This window comes from Lynx rufus, unplaced genomic scaffold, assembly GCF_022079265.1.
Source record: "Lynx rufus isolate CCGP_SWC_20201006 ecotype Redwood Valley unplaced genomic scaffold, mLynRuf1.p SCAF_2, whole genome shotgun sequence".
NCBI lineage: Eukaryota > Metazoa > Chordata > Mammalia > Carnivora > Felidae > Lynx > Lynx rufus.
In genome coordinates, this window is record NW_025814834.1 from 126,455,698 (window position 1) to 126,469,039 (window position 13,342).

Here is a 13,342-nt window from a genome sequence, read left to right on the forward strand (position 1 = left end):
TTTCTGTGTATACACACATGCACACATGTAATTCTTATGATTAAGATTAAAGGATATATTTTATGTTATGACCTGCTTTGCAAATTTAGCATTACACTGTAGGAACATTATTACTATGTCATTAAAACTTTTTCATATGCATCATGTTTTAAAATAGCTGTGTAATAGTCCACCACATGAATATATTACTAATTCATGTAGCCATTAACCAAGGGTTACTTTTTATAAAGAATTAATTGGAACTAGATCAATATAACTATGTTATCATGAGCTGTTTGAAGGTAATTGGAAGTAACTTATAGAAAATTTTTTCTGTAACTAGATTTTTACATAAAGCCATTTAGACTACAGCAACTCTCAATAAATAGGTGTTCTGAGATTAGTACATTTAATAAAAGAAACCAGTATTGAATTTTTAACTCAAAAACATAACAGAGAAGTAATACTATGTCTACCTATTCTGCAATAACTCACTCTGGAGCAGCATTCAGATGTAGGGTTGTTGCCTATAAATAAATCCTCTTTAAAATGAATTATCTTCCTGTGGTCCAAATTAAGAAATAATTAGGAAATAATAAAGAAACGGTATATATATTTTTTCTAAATGTTGATTTAAGAGAGTGTATGCATGCAGGTACAAGTGGGGTTAGAGCAGAGAGAAAGGGAGAGAGAGAATCCTAAACAGGCTCAGGTGCTGTCAGTGCAAAGCCCTACATGGGGCTGGATTTCACGAACGTGAACCGTGAGATCATGACCTGAGCCGACATCAAGAGTTGGAAGCTCAACCGACTGAGATACCCAGGCACCCCAAGTATACTTGGGTGTCTATTTCCTGACTAGTCATATGACATACTAAAATACAATTTAAATCATTCAACATGAAAAGATAATCTTTAATCTTCAATTAGATTACTTCTGTTACTGCTAGGAAAGAGATTATAATATTCTATCAGAAGGTGAAAAATGAACATGATGTTTGTTTTTGCCTCTTTAGAAAAATTATTTATCCAAAATAATAAATAAAATTATTTATCAAAAAATAAGAAGGTAATAGGCTATTAAAACTAATAAAGACAAAGGATAAAAGCAGCTTTAAAGGGAACAGTGCATAAAGCACCAGAAGTATTGTTTCTTTTTTTGAGATGTTTATGATTTTTAAATTACTATTAAGTTTTGCCATTGGAAAAATAATTACTGAACTCTATTCAGCAGAATTTAAAAAATTAAATTACAGAATTATAGTTTCTAAAAAGTAGTAGAGCAAAGCTGAAAAAGCTACTACACATCACACTACTTGATCAAGAGAAGGTCAATAAGGGGATGAAGCTCTTTCTCAGATATTATTTCAGACACAGAGCAAGAACATAACCAATTATCTTCTCAATTGATACAGCAAAAGCACAGGACAAAATCCAATATTCATTCCTGATAAAAACTCAGCAAATTAGGAATGGAAAGAAATAGCCTCAACTTGATAAAGAACATCTGTGAAAAACTTACAGCCAACATCATATTTAATGATGAAAAACTGAGCATTTTCCCCCTTTCCCCTTGTCAAGAACAAGACAATGATATTCTCACCACTCTGACATAGTACTGGGGGTTCTAGCCAATGCAATAATGCAAGAAAAATAAAAAGCATTTAGATTAGAAAAAAAAAAGTAAAACTGTCTTTACTTGCAGTCATGATTATTTGTAGAAAATCCAATTATTTGTATAAAATAGCTTTTTATAAAAAAGCTATTAGAACTATTGAGTGTAGCAAGTCTGCAGGATAATTAATCTATATGAAATCAATTTTATTTTTGTATAACAATAATAGTCAGAAATTAAAATTAAAAAACAACACCATTTATAATATCATAAAAAATAGGAAATAGGGATAAATCTGACAAAAGATAGGAAAGACCTATACACTAAAAACTATAAAGCACTGCTGAGAGACCTAAATAAATAGAGAGAAATACCATTGTCATGGATTAGAAAATATAATATTGTTAGATGTCTATTCTCCCCAAATTTATCTATAGATTCAATGCAATCCCAATAAAAATCCCAATATGATTTTTGGAGAAACTGATGAGCTGATTCTAAGATTCATATAGAAATGCCAAGGAGCATGAATAACCAAAACAACTTCGAAAAAAACCCCACAAGTTGGAAGATTAACACTATCTTATTTTAAGATTTACCACAGTAATCAAGAAAATATGGTACTGGCATCAAGGTAAATCAATGGAACGAAACAAAGAGTCTAGAAACAAACCTACAAATATATGGAAAACTGATGTGACAAAGATGCCAAGGCCATTCTACAGAGGAAGGATAGTCTTTTCAACAAATAGTGTTAGAACAATTGGACATCCATATGAAAAGACTTTGATCCATATGTTGTACTATATAATCTATTAATTAATTGAAGTTGTATCATAGATCTAAGTGTAAAGCTTAAAACTATAAAATTACAGAAAAAAAAAACATAAGAGGGAACCTTTCTGACCTTGGTTTAGGAAAAGAAGCAAAATCCATAAAAGAAACACTGATAAATTGGATTTCATTAAAATGAAAAACTTTTGCTCTTCAAAAGATATAGTTAAGAGAATGAAATGACATGCCACCAACTAGGAGAAAATATTTGCAAGATATGTATCTAATAAATGACTTGGATCTAGATAGATCAGAAATCCTCAAAACCCAATAATGAAAAAACAACTCAATTTTAAAAATGGCCAAAATTTTGAACAAATCAGAGAACAATACAGATGGTGAAAAAGCTCATGAAAAGATGCTCAACATCATTAATCAAAAAGGAAATGCAAAATAAAACTACAGTGAGATATTATATACCTATGAGAAAGGCTAAGATTAAAAAGGGTGGCCATACAAGATGCTGATGAGGGTGTGGAGCAACGAGACTTAGACATGACATACATGACAGGTGGGAATGTAAAGTGACATGACCACTTTGGAAAACAGTTTGGCAGTTTCTTAAAACAACAACAACAACAGCAACAATAGACATACACCCACTAGGTAATACAGCCATTCCATTTGTAGGTATTTATCCAAGAGAAATGAAAGCATATGTCTATACAAACCCTGGTATGTGAATGTTCAAAGCAGTTTTATTTGCAGAAGTCCCAAACTGGAAACAATGAAAATGTTCATCAACCGATGTGGAGCATACATACAATAGAACACCACTCAGTAATAAAATGAATGAACTATTAATACAATAAAAACATGGATAAATCTTGGGGCGCCTGGGTGGCTCAGTCGGTTGAGTGTCCGACTTCAGCTCAGGTCATGATCTCACAGTTTGTGGGTTCAAGCCCCGCATCAGGCTCTGTGCTGACTGCTTGCTCAGAGCCTGGAGCCTGCTTCAGGTTCTGTCTCCTTCTCTCTCTGCCCCTCCCCCGCTCACGCTTTGTCTCATTCTGTTTCTCAAAAATAAATAAAATGTAAAAAAAAAAAAAAATTAAAAAAAAAAAAACATGGATACATCTCAAGATAATCACACTGAGTGAAATAACAGGACAAAAAAGGGTACATTTTATAGGATTCTACTTATATAAAATTCTAGGAAATGTAAACTAATCTCTAATGAATTAGTGGTTTGGGTGCGGATGTAGGAAGGAGTGGGGATGGTTACGTAAAAGGGTTACAGAGGAATATTTGCAAGGGGAGATTGGATATATTCATTATCTTGATTGTAGTAATGGTTTCATGAGGGAATACATCTACACATTGATACTTATCAATTTGTGTACATTAAATATATGCAGCTTACTGTATGTCAATTATACCTCAATAAGCTGTTTAGAAAAACAAAATATAGGGGCGCCTGGGTGACTCAGTTGGTTGACAGTCTGACTTCAGCTCAGATCATGATCTCATGGTTCATGAGCTTGAGCACTGTGTCGGGGTCTGTGCTGACAGTTCAGAGCCTGGAGCCTGCTTCGGATTCTGTCTCCTCCTCTCTCTGCCCCTCCCCTGCTTGTGCGCACACTGGCTCTCTCTCACTCTCTCTCAAAAATAAACATTAAAAAAATGAAAAAAAAAAAAAAAAAGAACAACAAAGTATAACAACAGTATGCCAAATCAAACAATAGAAAAATACACAAAGAAATCAATGGGAAAAAAATCGATTCTAAAAAGGCTTCCACATTGTCCCTGTATTTCCTGTTTTCATTATAGGGGTGAGGGGGGATATAACATAACATCTGTTTCATGCCCCAGAACACACCCTTAACCCTTGCTGTCTGAAAATACACACTTTTGGTGGTGGGGGTAGGGATAGATCAACTCAAAGCCAACAATTCCTGTAAGAAACACAAGCTAAAGTATAAGCCCTGTTGACAACAAAGACTTAATCTAAAGATTAATCTTTCTTATGAAGAACAGCATTATTATCAGTATTTCTTGCTTTATGGAATATACTTTTGTTCCAAAATGGGTGGACTGTAAAACCTATGTTCTAATAATAAGAAGAGTAAATGAACACTGAGCACCTCAAATAGCATTTGGTATCTCATTTAATACTCCCCAAACCCGTATCATTTTACTGATAAAGCTTACAGGGTAAATAACTGGCCTAATGTACACGATTAAATAGTAGTGTGCTAATCTTTTGATTTGAAAGCTTCATGCTCTTAACAGCTACACTTAACTGAATATTCTAATTCATAGTTTTGTAGACTGCTAGTAATTATCTTTATGTTTCTTTTTTTGAAAAGCTAGGATTTCATTTATGTACTTTACTCAGAGACAGTAGGAATTAAAAATATCAGCCAATCCACTAAATAAATAGACAAATAAATAATAAAATATGTCCCAAACAGCCCACTGATTTCTTTCTTTTTCTTTCTCTTTCTTTTCTCTCTTTCTTTCTTTCTTTCTTTCTTTCTTTCTTTCTTTCTTTCTTTGTTTATTTATTTATTTTGGGGGGGAGGAGGAGCGGAGAAAGGGGGAGAGAGAATCCCAAGCAGACTCCACACTCAGCACAGAGCCTGACATGGGGCTTGGATGCTCAACCAACTGAGCCACCCAAGTGCCCTTATTTTCCAAAATTTTTAAATGGCCATGATGTCCTCTGTCTTCTTCTGGAGTAGTCAGTCCTTGCTGGGAAGCCATCTCCCAGATCTGCTTGGAATTAATGAGCTGAGGCTCTCTTGCTCAATTGTGTGATTCCACCCCAGCTTCCCCTAGACAGTTGGTTCATGAGCAATGTAATTTGCTTTTGATGTGGAAGGGACTCCTATAGTGTTCTTATTCATGAAGACAAACTGGTCAAAGAGAAAGACTTTCATAAAGAATGTTTTTCTCTGACATAATCCCTTGTAAAACAGAAAATCACTTTATATAAAAGTTCAATTAGGACCAAATACAGTATAAATGGCCTCTGTAACAATTAGACTTGAAATACAGAAGAGCTGAATATGACACTATTTTCTACTGACTTTCCTGGTTCCATGCCAAACATGTCTTGGCTGCAACAGAAGAGTGAGGAGGCTTTTATATCTTGGGGAGAAAAAGAACATAACCACAGTGGGGGCTCTAGAAGGGTGTAGTTGCAATCTGGCACTTTAGCAGAGATTCTGGAAAATGAATGAAGCTCTTTTATAATTATAACTCTGTATGTAGGATCTGGGAACTTTATAATAAATATAACCCTATAACCCTATATAAATGCAACCCTTGCCAATGTGACCTACTATTTATTTAGCAGCAACAGTGAACCATATGGTTTTATTCAGAGATGCAAGGTTGAAGAACAGATTTTATGTCCAGGAAAAAAAATCTATTTTGAAGGTAAAGAGGGAAAGACAAAGGTAAGCTCTTTTACTTAAACAGAAAGAAAAAAAACCCATCATAACTATTTCAAAACCTTTTCAACCCACTAAGCATGAATTACTAAAGAATAATAAAGGAAGAAAATTAGTAAGCTGCCTTATTAGTCCAAGAAGTCCAACAAGTTGTCAAACAAGAATTATAGAAATTATAACAGTAAAATCTTTATAGGTTACAGAACCCAAACAAATAAACAAAAATAAAAAACAAAAAGCTACTCTACAAATAAAAAGAGAGTTCATTTGAACTTTAAGAATCTTGTATGGCAGTTGCTTTTCTTGAAGGCCTGAAACAGTTTTGACCCCAGCTGCTACTTACTTTATCTAACAATAGACTGCTTCAAGACATATCACTTCTGGCCAAGCTATTCATTTCAACTTAAACTGCATATAGCTCAAGCCTCAGAAGATAACTTTATCACCTCCGAGCCGTATGCAGACTAAACACAACACTTGTGCCTGATTCTGAATGGTATCTTATATCCAAAAGTTCCCTTAATTATAGCTCTTCCTTCTCAAGCTGCTCTTTCAACTTGTCAGAAGCTGCCTAAAGTCACTAACATTGGATCTAGGCAGAAAAAATGTATTTTAGGAAAACATGTGCAACAAGGACCGACACATCTGTTGACGTTAAAACCAGAAGGCAGTGTGTTGCGGCCACATGAGAACAAGCTGTAAAATTTAGTAATTCACAACATTCACTTTAAAATGTTATGGCAATCTTTTATTTATTTATTTATAATTCTTTAAGTTTATTTATTTATTTTGAGAGAGATAGTGTGAGTGGGGGAGGGGCAGAGGGGCAGGGGGAGAGAGAGAGAGAGAGAGAGAGACAGAGAGAGAGAGAAGGAGAGAGGGGGGTGGGTAGAATCCCAAGCAGGCTCTGCACTGTCAGCACAGAGCCTGATGTGGGGCTCGAACTCAGGAAACCCTGATATCATGACCTAAGCTGAAATGGAGAGTTGGACACTTAACTGACTGAGCCACCCAGGAGCCCCTTATGGCAATCTTTTAAAGCAACAAATCACAATGGCACCGTCATTTCCTCTATTCAACAAATATTTATTGAGTGTCTATATGTTAGGCACTAAGCTGGGTGCTGAGGGTATAACGATTAGCAAAATGGGCACACAAAAGCTCTACAGGTTTGTGTGGTTTCTGAGGCTGAAAAGCAAAGAGACGGTAAGGTCAGCCTGATTTTTCCATTAGAGGCAGCCAGCCCCCCACCCCTACCCCTACCTCAGTTGTGGGAGGGTTGAAGTCCACAAGTTTCTGTAAAAGTCAACTGTAATCTGTAGGGGGAACCGCTTCCCGGAGTCCTCCTGCCCATAGCGGTAGATTCTCAGGTGAGTCTGTTTAACACATTACCAAACTATTGTAGTTTTCTAAAATCTGATTGCTATTTATAATGGCTCCTAGAAAATGCTTTCTGGGTTTTAAAAGGAGCCATCACCATGAACCAAGAGCTTCCTGGTGCTGCCCAGGCAGTGAACTCTTCGGGTTCTAAGCTGATGACGCCTATCCACACAAGAGCCAGGGTCACAGATGAGAACCAAGAGAAAGAAGTGGGAAAACAACAGGCAATAGGAGTGAGGATTGAGGAATGAGCTCAAATTTTCCCCAATTCTTTTTTCTCTTCTCTTCATTGAGCAGATAAACCTGGGATAAAAAATGGGAGGGTGTCCTGGGTTTAACCAGGTTAGGACTACTGGTAACAATGGGATAGGGTTATAAAAAATAGAATAGTTTCCAGCGATGTACAGGGAAAGAAAGAAAATTCACCAATAGTGACAAAAGGGAAGGCCTGTGGAGGTGGCAAAAATGAATCACCAGCCAGAGTGAACATTTATATGCAATATGTGCTGGCAGGGGAGTCATTAAAAAACCAGGCACTGTTGAGGGCACACTAGAGGCATCCATTCATATTATTAGCGACCAATGACCGTTCCTTGGATATGGCATATACGATATGCACTGAAAGAATATACATAAAGGGAAAAAAAATGAATCCTACAATGTTGGGAGTATTTGCAATGCCGGGCAAATACTTGCAGTGTTACACACAAATACTAGTTATCAATCATTTATTCTTAGAGAAGGAAGCTTTGCTCCAGAGAGACTAAATGACTTGACCAAAGTCATAGTTCTAATTACTGGTATGGAAGGCAAAGACTCAGGCAATGACATTTAACGTATGTGCCTTGGCACGTGTCGAAGCCATAAACATGTGATCCCCTGGGAAGCCATGCAAACCAAGACTGAAGTAAGCAGGGAAAGGAAGAAAATATGACCGACTCCATCCCCCCACATCAGAAGGGAATCACCTCATGCACTCTGGAGAGGGAAACCACTGGAAATTACTTATCACACGTTACAAAGCCACGAGGGAAAGCCAACAAACAAAAATCCAATAGTTTTCAGTGATGAACTACCCTAAGGCATATTTATTAGACAGAAATATCCGTCTTTTTCGGTCAGCCTTGAAAGACAAACTAGCACGTCACTTTAAATTTAATAGCATATAGAAATAACAGGTTTAGATTTTATTTTTATCACAATTATAATTTCAGAGTAATCCAAGAAAAGACTACCCAGGTTTGACTAAATGAACACATTTACTCTTCTATCACTGCAGGAAGGGAAAAGGCAAGCTAGAGAAGAGAAAAGCTATAGCTTTTTGTATGAACTCGACTGAGTGGTTATTGTTAGCTACTCAGGAAATCACCGATTCTCTGAGCCTCCTGGAATGGCAATGAGAAAATTATCTTTGTTGCTATAAAAAATGTCTTCAACAATGGAGGGTCATATGAAGACATATGAAATATTAATGCAATATTTAAGAAGGAGCTAGGATAATTTTGAAAAGGGAAAACAACAAAGTACTTCATAAACCTTTTACCAGTGAGCTTCAAAATGTACACTGATAACAGAGAACAAACTGAAGGTTGGTGGGGGTGGGGCAAATGGGTGATGGGCATGAAGGAGGGCACTTGCTGGGATGAGCACTGGGTATCATATGTAAGTGATGAATCACTGGGCTCTACTCCTGAAGCCAGGACTACACTGTATGTTAACTAACTTGAGAAGAAAAAACAAAACAAAACAAAACCAGATGTATATTGATACAAGCTCTAACTACAACTGGAAACTACAAAAATCTTGTTAGATCCTTAGACCGGGTGCATTTTGCAGGGGCTCTGCTCTCTCCAGCATGCTCAAGTCTCTCTCCTTTGGTCACTTGTCCTCCTTCTCCTCTTCCTGCTGCTCAGATACTCTTACTGTCTTTTCTTCGCCTCTCCAAGTCTGATCTCAGGACAGATTGGGAAACATTCTTACAGAGGTGTAAGGGATTCACAATACCTGAGTTATACTCCCTTGTATTTTTTCAATTAGACTTTGTTTTTTAGAGCAGTTTTAGGCTTACAGAAAAATTGAGTGGAAAGTAGAGTTTCCATATAACACACACCCACTTCCCCCCCTTGTGTCTTAGCAGATATCACACACTAAAACAAACGAATCCTTCAACAGGGGTCTAGAAAATCCAGAGATGGTCTTCATGGAGTCCTTGATCTCCCAGATATTATATATTGAATTTTGGTATATGGCTGTATATATATGTTTTTAGGAAGCAGGTTTCATCAGGTTCTGAAGCAGTTGGCATTCAAAAATGGCTAAGGCCTCTAAGCTAAAAAAATGACGTTCGAGATCCAGACTAAAGGAAATATTTTGGAGTCAGAAAGGCTTTACCAGTGTCCCTAAAATCATACCACGCAAGGTAGCTGCGGGAGCAAGTATCAGTATGTATATCCAGGCCTCTAACTTCAACAGGGGCTATAGAAATACCTTGGTTAAAGAAATTACAACCAATGCAACGACTTTCAAAACATACGATGACCTCTTTTTTTCTTTTAACATACCTTTAAAGCCTCTATCACAAGGTCCCTTGCTTCAAGCTCTCCTTCAAGAATACTGAATAGTGTTAGGAGTTCAGGCTTGCTGAGTTTTTCCAGATTCATCCTGAAAGCCTAAAACAAAGACAATGATCAGACTATCTCCAGAAGACAGAGTTGGTTTGATACGGCTAAGGAAAAAAAATAAAGTGAGTCACACAAGGAAAGAGCCACAATCACAGCATAAAATGCCTTAAGGCAGCAAATGGTTAGAATTAAGTTTAAAAAAAAATGGGAGCTTTCTGATGTTAATCATAAACCGAGCAGTAAGAGAAAATAAAATTCACCTTAAGTATGAATTTCGTCATCACTCACAAGGATCAATTTTCCATCATTTTTCCTCCAGGCATATTTACAAACATCCTGGGAGGTCTCAGAAAGAATTAGCCACTAGTTTTGTTCACCAGAAGTGCAGGTAAAATTGTGTTACAGTGAATACTATTTCACCGAAAAATTGTTAGAGCATGAAAAGATTTCTCAGTTTTAGATAACCGAATTCCTAAACTGTATATAAAACATTCTGGCATCCCTCTGAAGTTGGTTGAAATGAAATTTAAGCAAAGAGAATGTCCGGTGGCAGTATGGGAGAAATTTTTCTTTTAAACTGTCTGTCTACTTTCACAGGGAACCTCAATGCAACCATATACAAATACACTTTTACGTAGTTTCTTAAAATATATTGTCGTTTAAACATCTTCATTGGACAGGCTACTACTAACTGAATTTATCTGACTCCCCAAGTTCCCGTTTCTGTGAAGTCCTGTATCTTTTGAGACATGTTAAATGGCAAACCGCATAGCACAAACTCAATCCTTTCCACAAGATTAATTTCTCAAAAGCCACACATAGACAGAAGTTAGATTGCCAGACAATTTTCAAAGGGTCTTCTGACAGGGTGCACAGTGAGATACATTTTTGAACTTCCAAAGCTGAGTAAATACTCCTTTCCTTCTCCTGTATTGTACTTGCAAATTGTCACTTCCATATAGTTTTCTTTAAAGGGAATTGCAACATGACAAGTTCACACACCCTCCCGTAATTCCCAACTCTTATAAACACATTAAATTTTAGGAGGCACACAAAAGAGTCATTGATTCCTTCCAGACCTACTGCCTCTAAGTGCAGGAAAGCATGTAGGAAAGGCACACTTCACTGTGTTGTCAGATTATGTTCCAGGACATGCTGTACAAATCTTTTGCCACATGGCAAAATATGTTCAATCAAACTTCTGCTCTGCTGACTTTCTAACTACTGAGTTTTAGCAACTAGTGAGTGATCCTTACTTCAGCATTACAGAAGACATCTCACAACAGGTATTTTACAAATAAATAAAAACAAAAACAAAACCCCACACCTAATAAAGCTACACTTAATTTAAGCTATGTCGGAAAGAGGGGCGCCTGGGTGGCTCAGTTGTTTAAGTGTCCGACTTTGGCTCAGGTCATGATCTCACGGTTTGTGTGTTCGAGCCTCACGTCAGGCTCCGTGCTGACAGCTTGCTCAGAGCCCAGAGCCTGCTCTGGATTCTGTCTCCCTTTCTCTCTGCCCCTCCCCGGCTCACACTCTGTCTCTGTCTCTCTCAAAAATAAATAAACATTAAAAAAAAATTTAAAAAAAAGATATGTTGGAAAGAGCATGCAGCTTTGCAGACAGATGGATGTCAGGTCTGCATCTTCAAGTCTGCATCTTCTAGTTGTGGGATTTCTTTTTCTTTTTTTTTTTTTTTTTTACGTTTATTTATTTTTGAGAGATAAGAGAGAGACAGAGCATAAGTGGGGGAGGAGCAGAGAGAGGAGACAGAGAATCCAAAGCAGGATCCAGGCTGAGTTGTCAGCACAGAGCCCGACGCGGGGCTCGAACTCAAAAATCAGTTGAGTCACACTGGTTTCTTAGATAAAACCCTTCCCCCTCTTCCTGAAGGTTTCATATTTTAATATCTCAGAAATTATAAAGCAGAGGGAAAATCTCATCATTTTAAGCCCATCCTCTTCCCTCCCATGATGTTCAGCAGAATAATGGGCATCTGTGAAGGTACTCTGTAAATACCAACTACACTGAGTAAATCAACTGGATGGAGAAGCACCAAAGTAAAGATGATGGTGTTCAGACATATTCTTTTTTCCTTCAGTATTTTTGTAGTCCTTAAATACTCTTATTTAGAGATCTAAAACTGGGGCTTAAGGAAGCAATGTGATGTGAGTAAAGCATGACAGACGGGGGGGTGGTGAGGAGTATAGAATTTTAGTCTGAGCTCTGCTACTAAGCAACTCTGTGGCTTTGAGGACAAAAAGTACCCAGTTAGACTGGCACGCAGTCTCCTCACAGGTAAAATCAGCCTAGATAATCTCTGAAGTCCTTCTTGGTTCCATTTAAGCTTTCATGGGTAAAAATCAAGAATTGTTAGAGAATCCAATGAACTAAGACTAAACTGAATATACAAAGAACTAAAACCGACTGTACCTAAATCAAAGTCTTGGATCTGCTGTAATAAATACACATCCTCATAAAGGAGTAAAATTGAAACATTCTTTAGAGCCACTTTAATTATAAAGGAGTCCAGCCCTGACAAGAAAAAATTCCATTGTCAATGGTATAAAGAATAATATTCTTGTTATCTACATTTATAAATCACTTCTGCACACAAATTTCAGTATCTGGCACATCCTGCCAATATGTGCCCATTCACCCAGCTTAGTGTCTACATGAAGTGAAGACAATGCAAATCTGACACAGGAGGAAGAAAAGGGCCACAACTACGTGACTGAAAAGCAATAGGTCTGTTTGTATATGTTCTCATAACCTTTCTTTATCAATATTAAAATTCAACAGTTCTTTATTATTTGAATCTAATCTCAATACACAAGACATCATGATAAATTTAATATATGAAAGATAGTAAAACCGTACTGTTGCAGGATGACGGTGATATTCCTGGGAGTGGGGATGGAAGTGGGGGTGGGGGGGGGTGATACTGACCTGATAATCGGTGGTCACACTTTAGTCCTCAAGTATAAATTCTCAAGGTTTTCTTCAGTTAAAATTTGGGAAAATTGACAAATATACTCAAAATGTCATCAGCATGGTGGAAAAGTGTCCAATGCTGCAAAATAATAAGAAATTTATTGTCTATGTGACCATACTATAAACGATTTGATAAATCCCATGAATGTCAACTGTCATTGCAGCTGGTAAGGCCTGACAGGTGTAGGTTGACACAGAAAGAAGAAAATAGCCACTTCTTCAAGTTGAGGCTGAGTAATATAGGAAACATACCATGAATCTCACTTCCCTTTTGCAATTATCATTAGGGAAGGTGAGGGCTTTCAAAATCTTTTTTTTTAATATTTATTTATTTTGAGAGAGAGTACACATGAGTGGGGGAGATGCAGAGAATGAGGGAGAGAATCTGACGAGGGCTCTTTGCTGATGTAGGGAGGGGGAACTCAATCTCATGACCTCATGACCTGAGCCCAAATCAAGAGTCAGACACTTAACCAACTGAGCCACCTAGACACCCTCAAAATCTTTTTTACTTTAAAATGT

General features: G+C 37.0%; 1 protein-coding gene across 1 annotated transcript in view; it reads right to left on the reverse strand.

Annotated features, from left to right (window-relative positions):
* Nucleotides 1-12,847, reverse strand: part of CTTNBP2NL (CTTNBP2 N-terminal like) — a 39,257-nt gene extending 26,410 nt beyond the window's left edge. Inside the window, exons 1-2 of the mRNA XM_047085908.1 lie at nucleotides 12,776-12,847; nucleotides 9,767-9,874 (exon numbers count right to left, since the gene is read on the reverse strand). Coding sequence (XP_046941864.1) covers nucleotides 9,767-9,865 — 99 coding nt within the window. The 5' untranslated portion in view covers nucleotides 9,866-9,874; nucleotides 12,776-12,847. The remainder of the gene's footprint in view (nucleotides 1-9,766; nucleotides 9,875-12,775) is intronic.
* Between the last annotated feature and the right edge of the window lie 495 nt (nucleotides 12,848-13,342).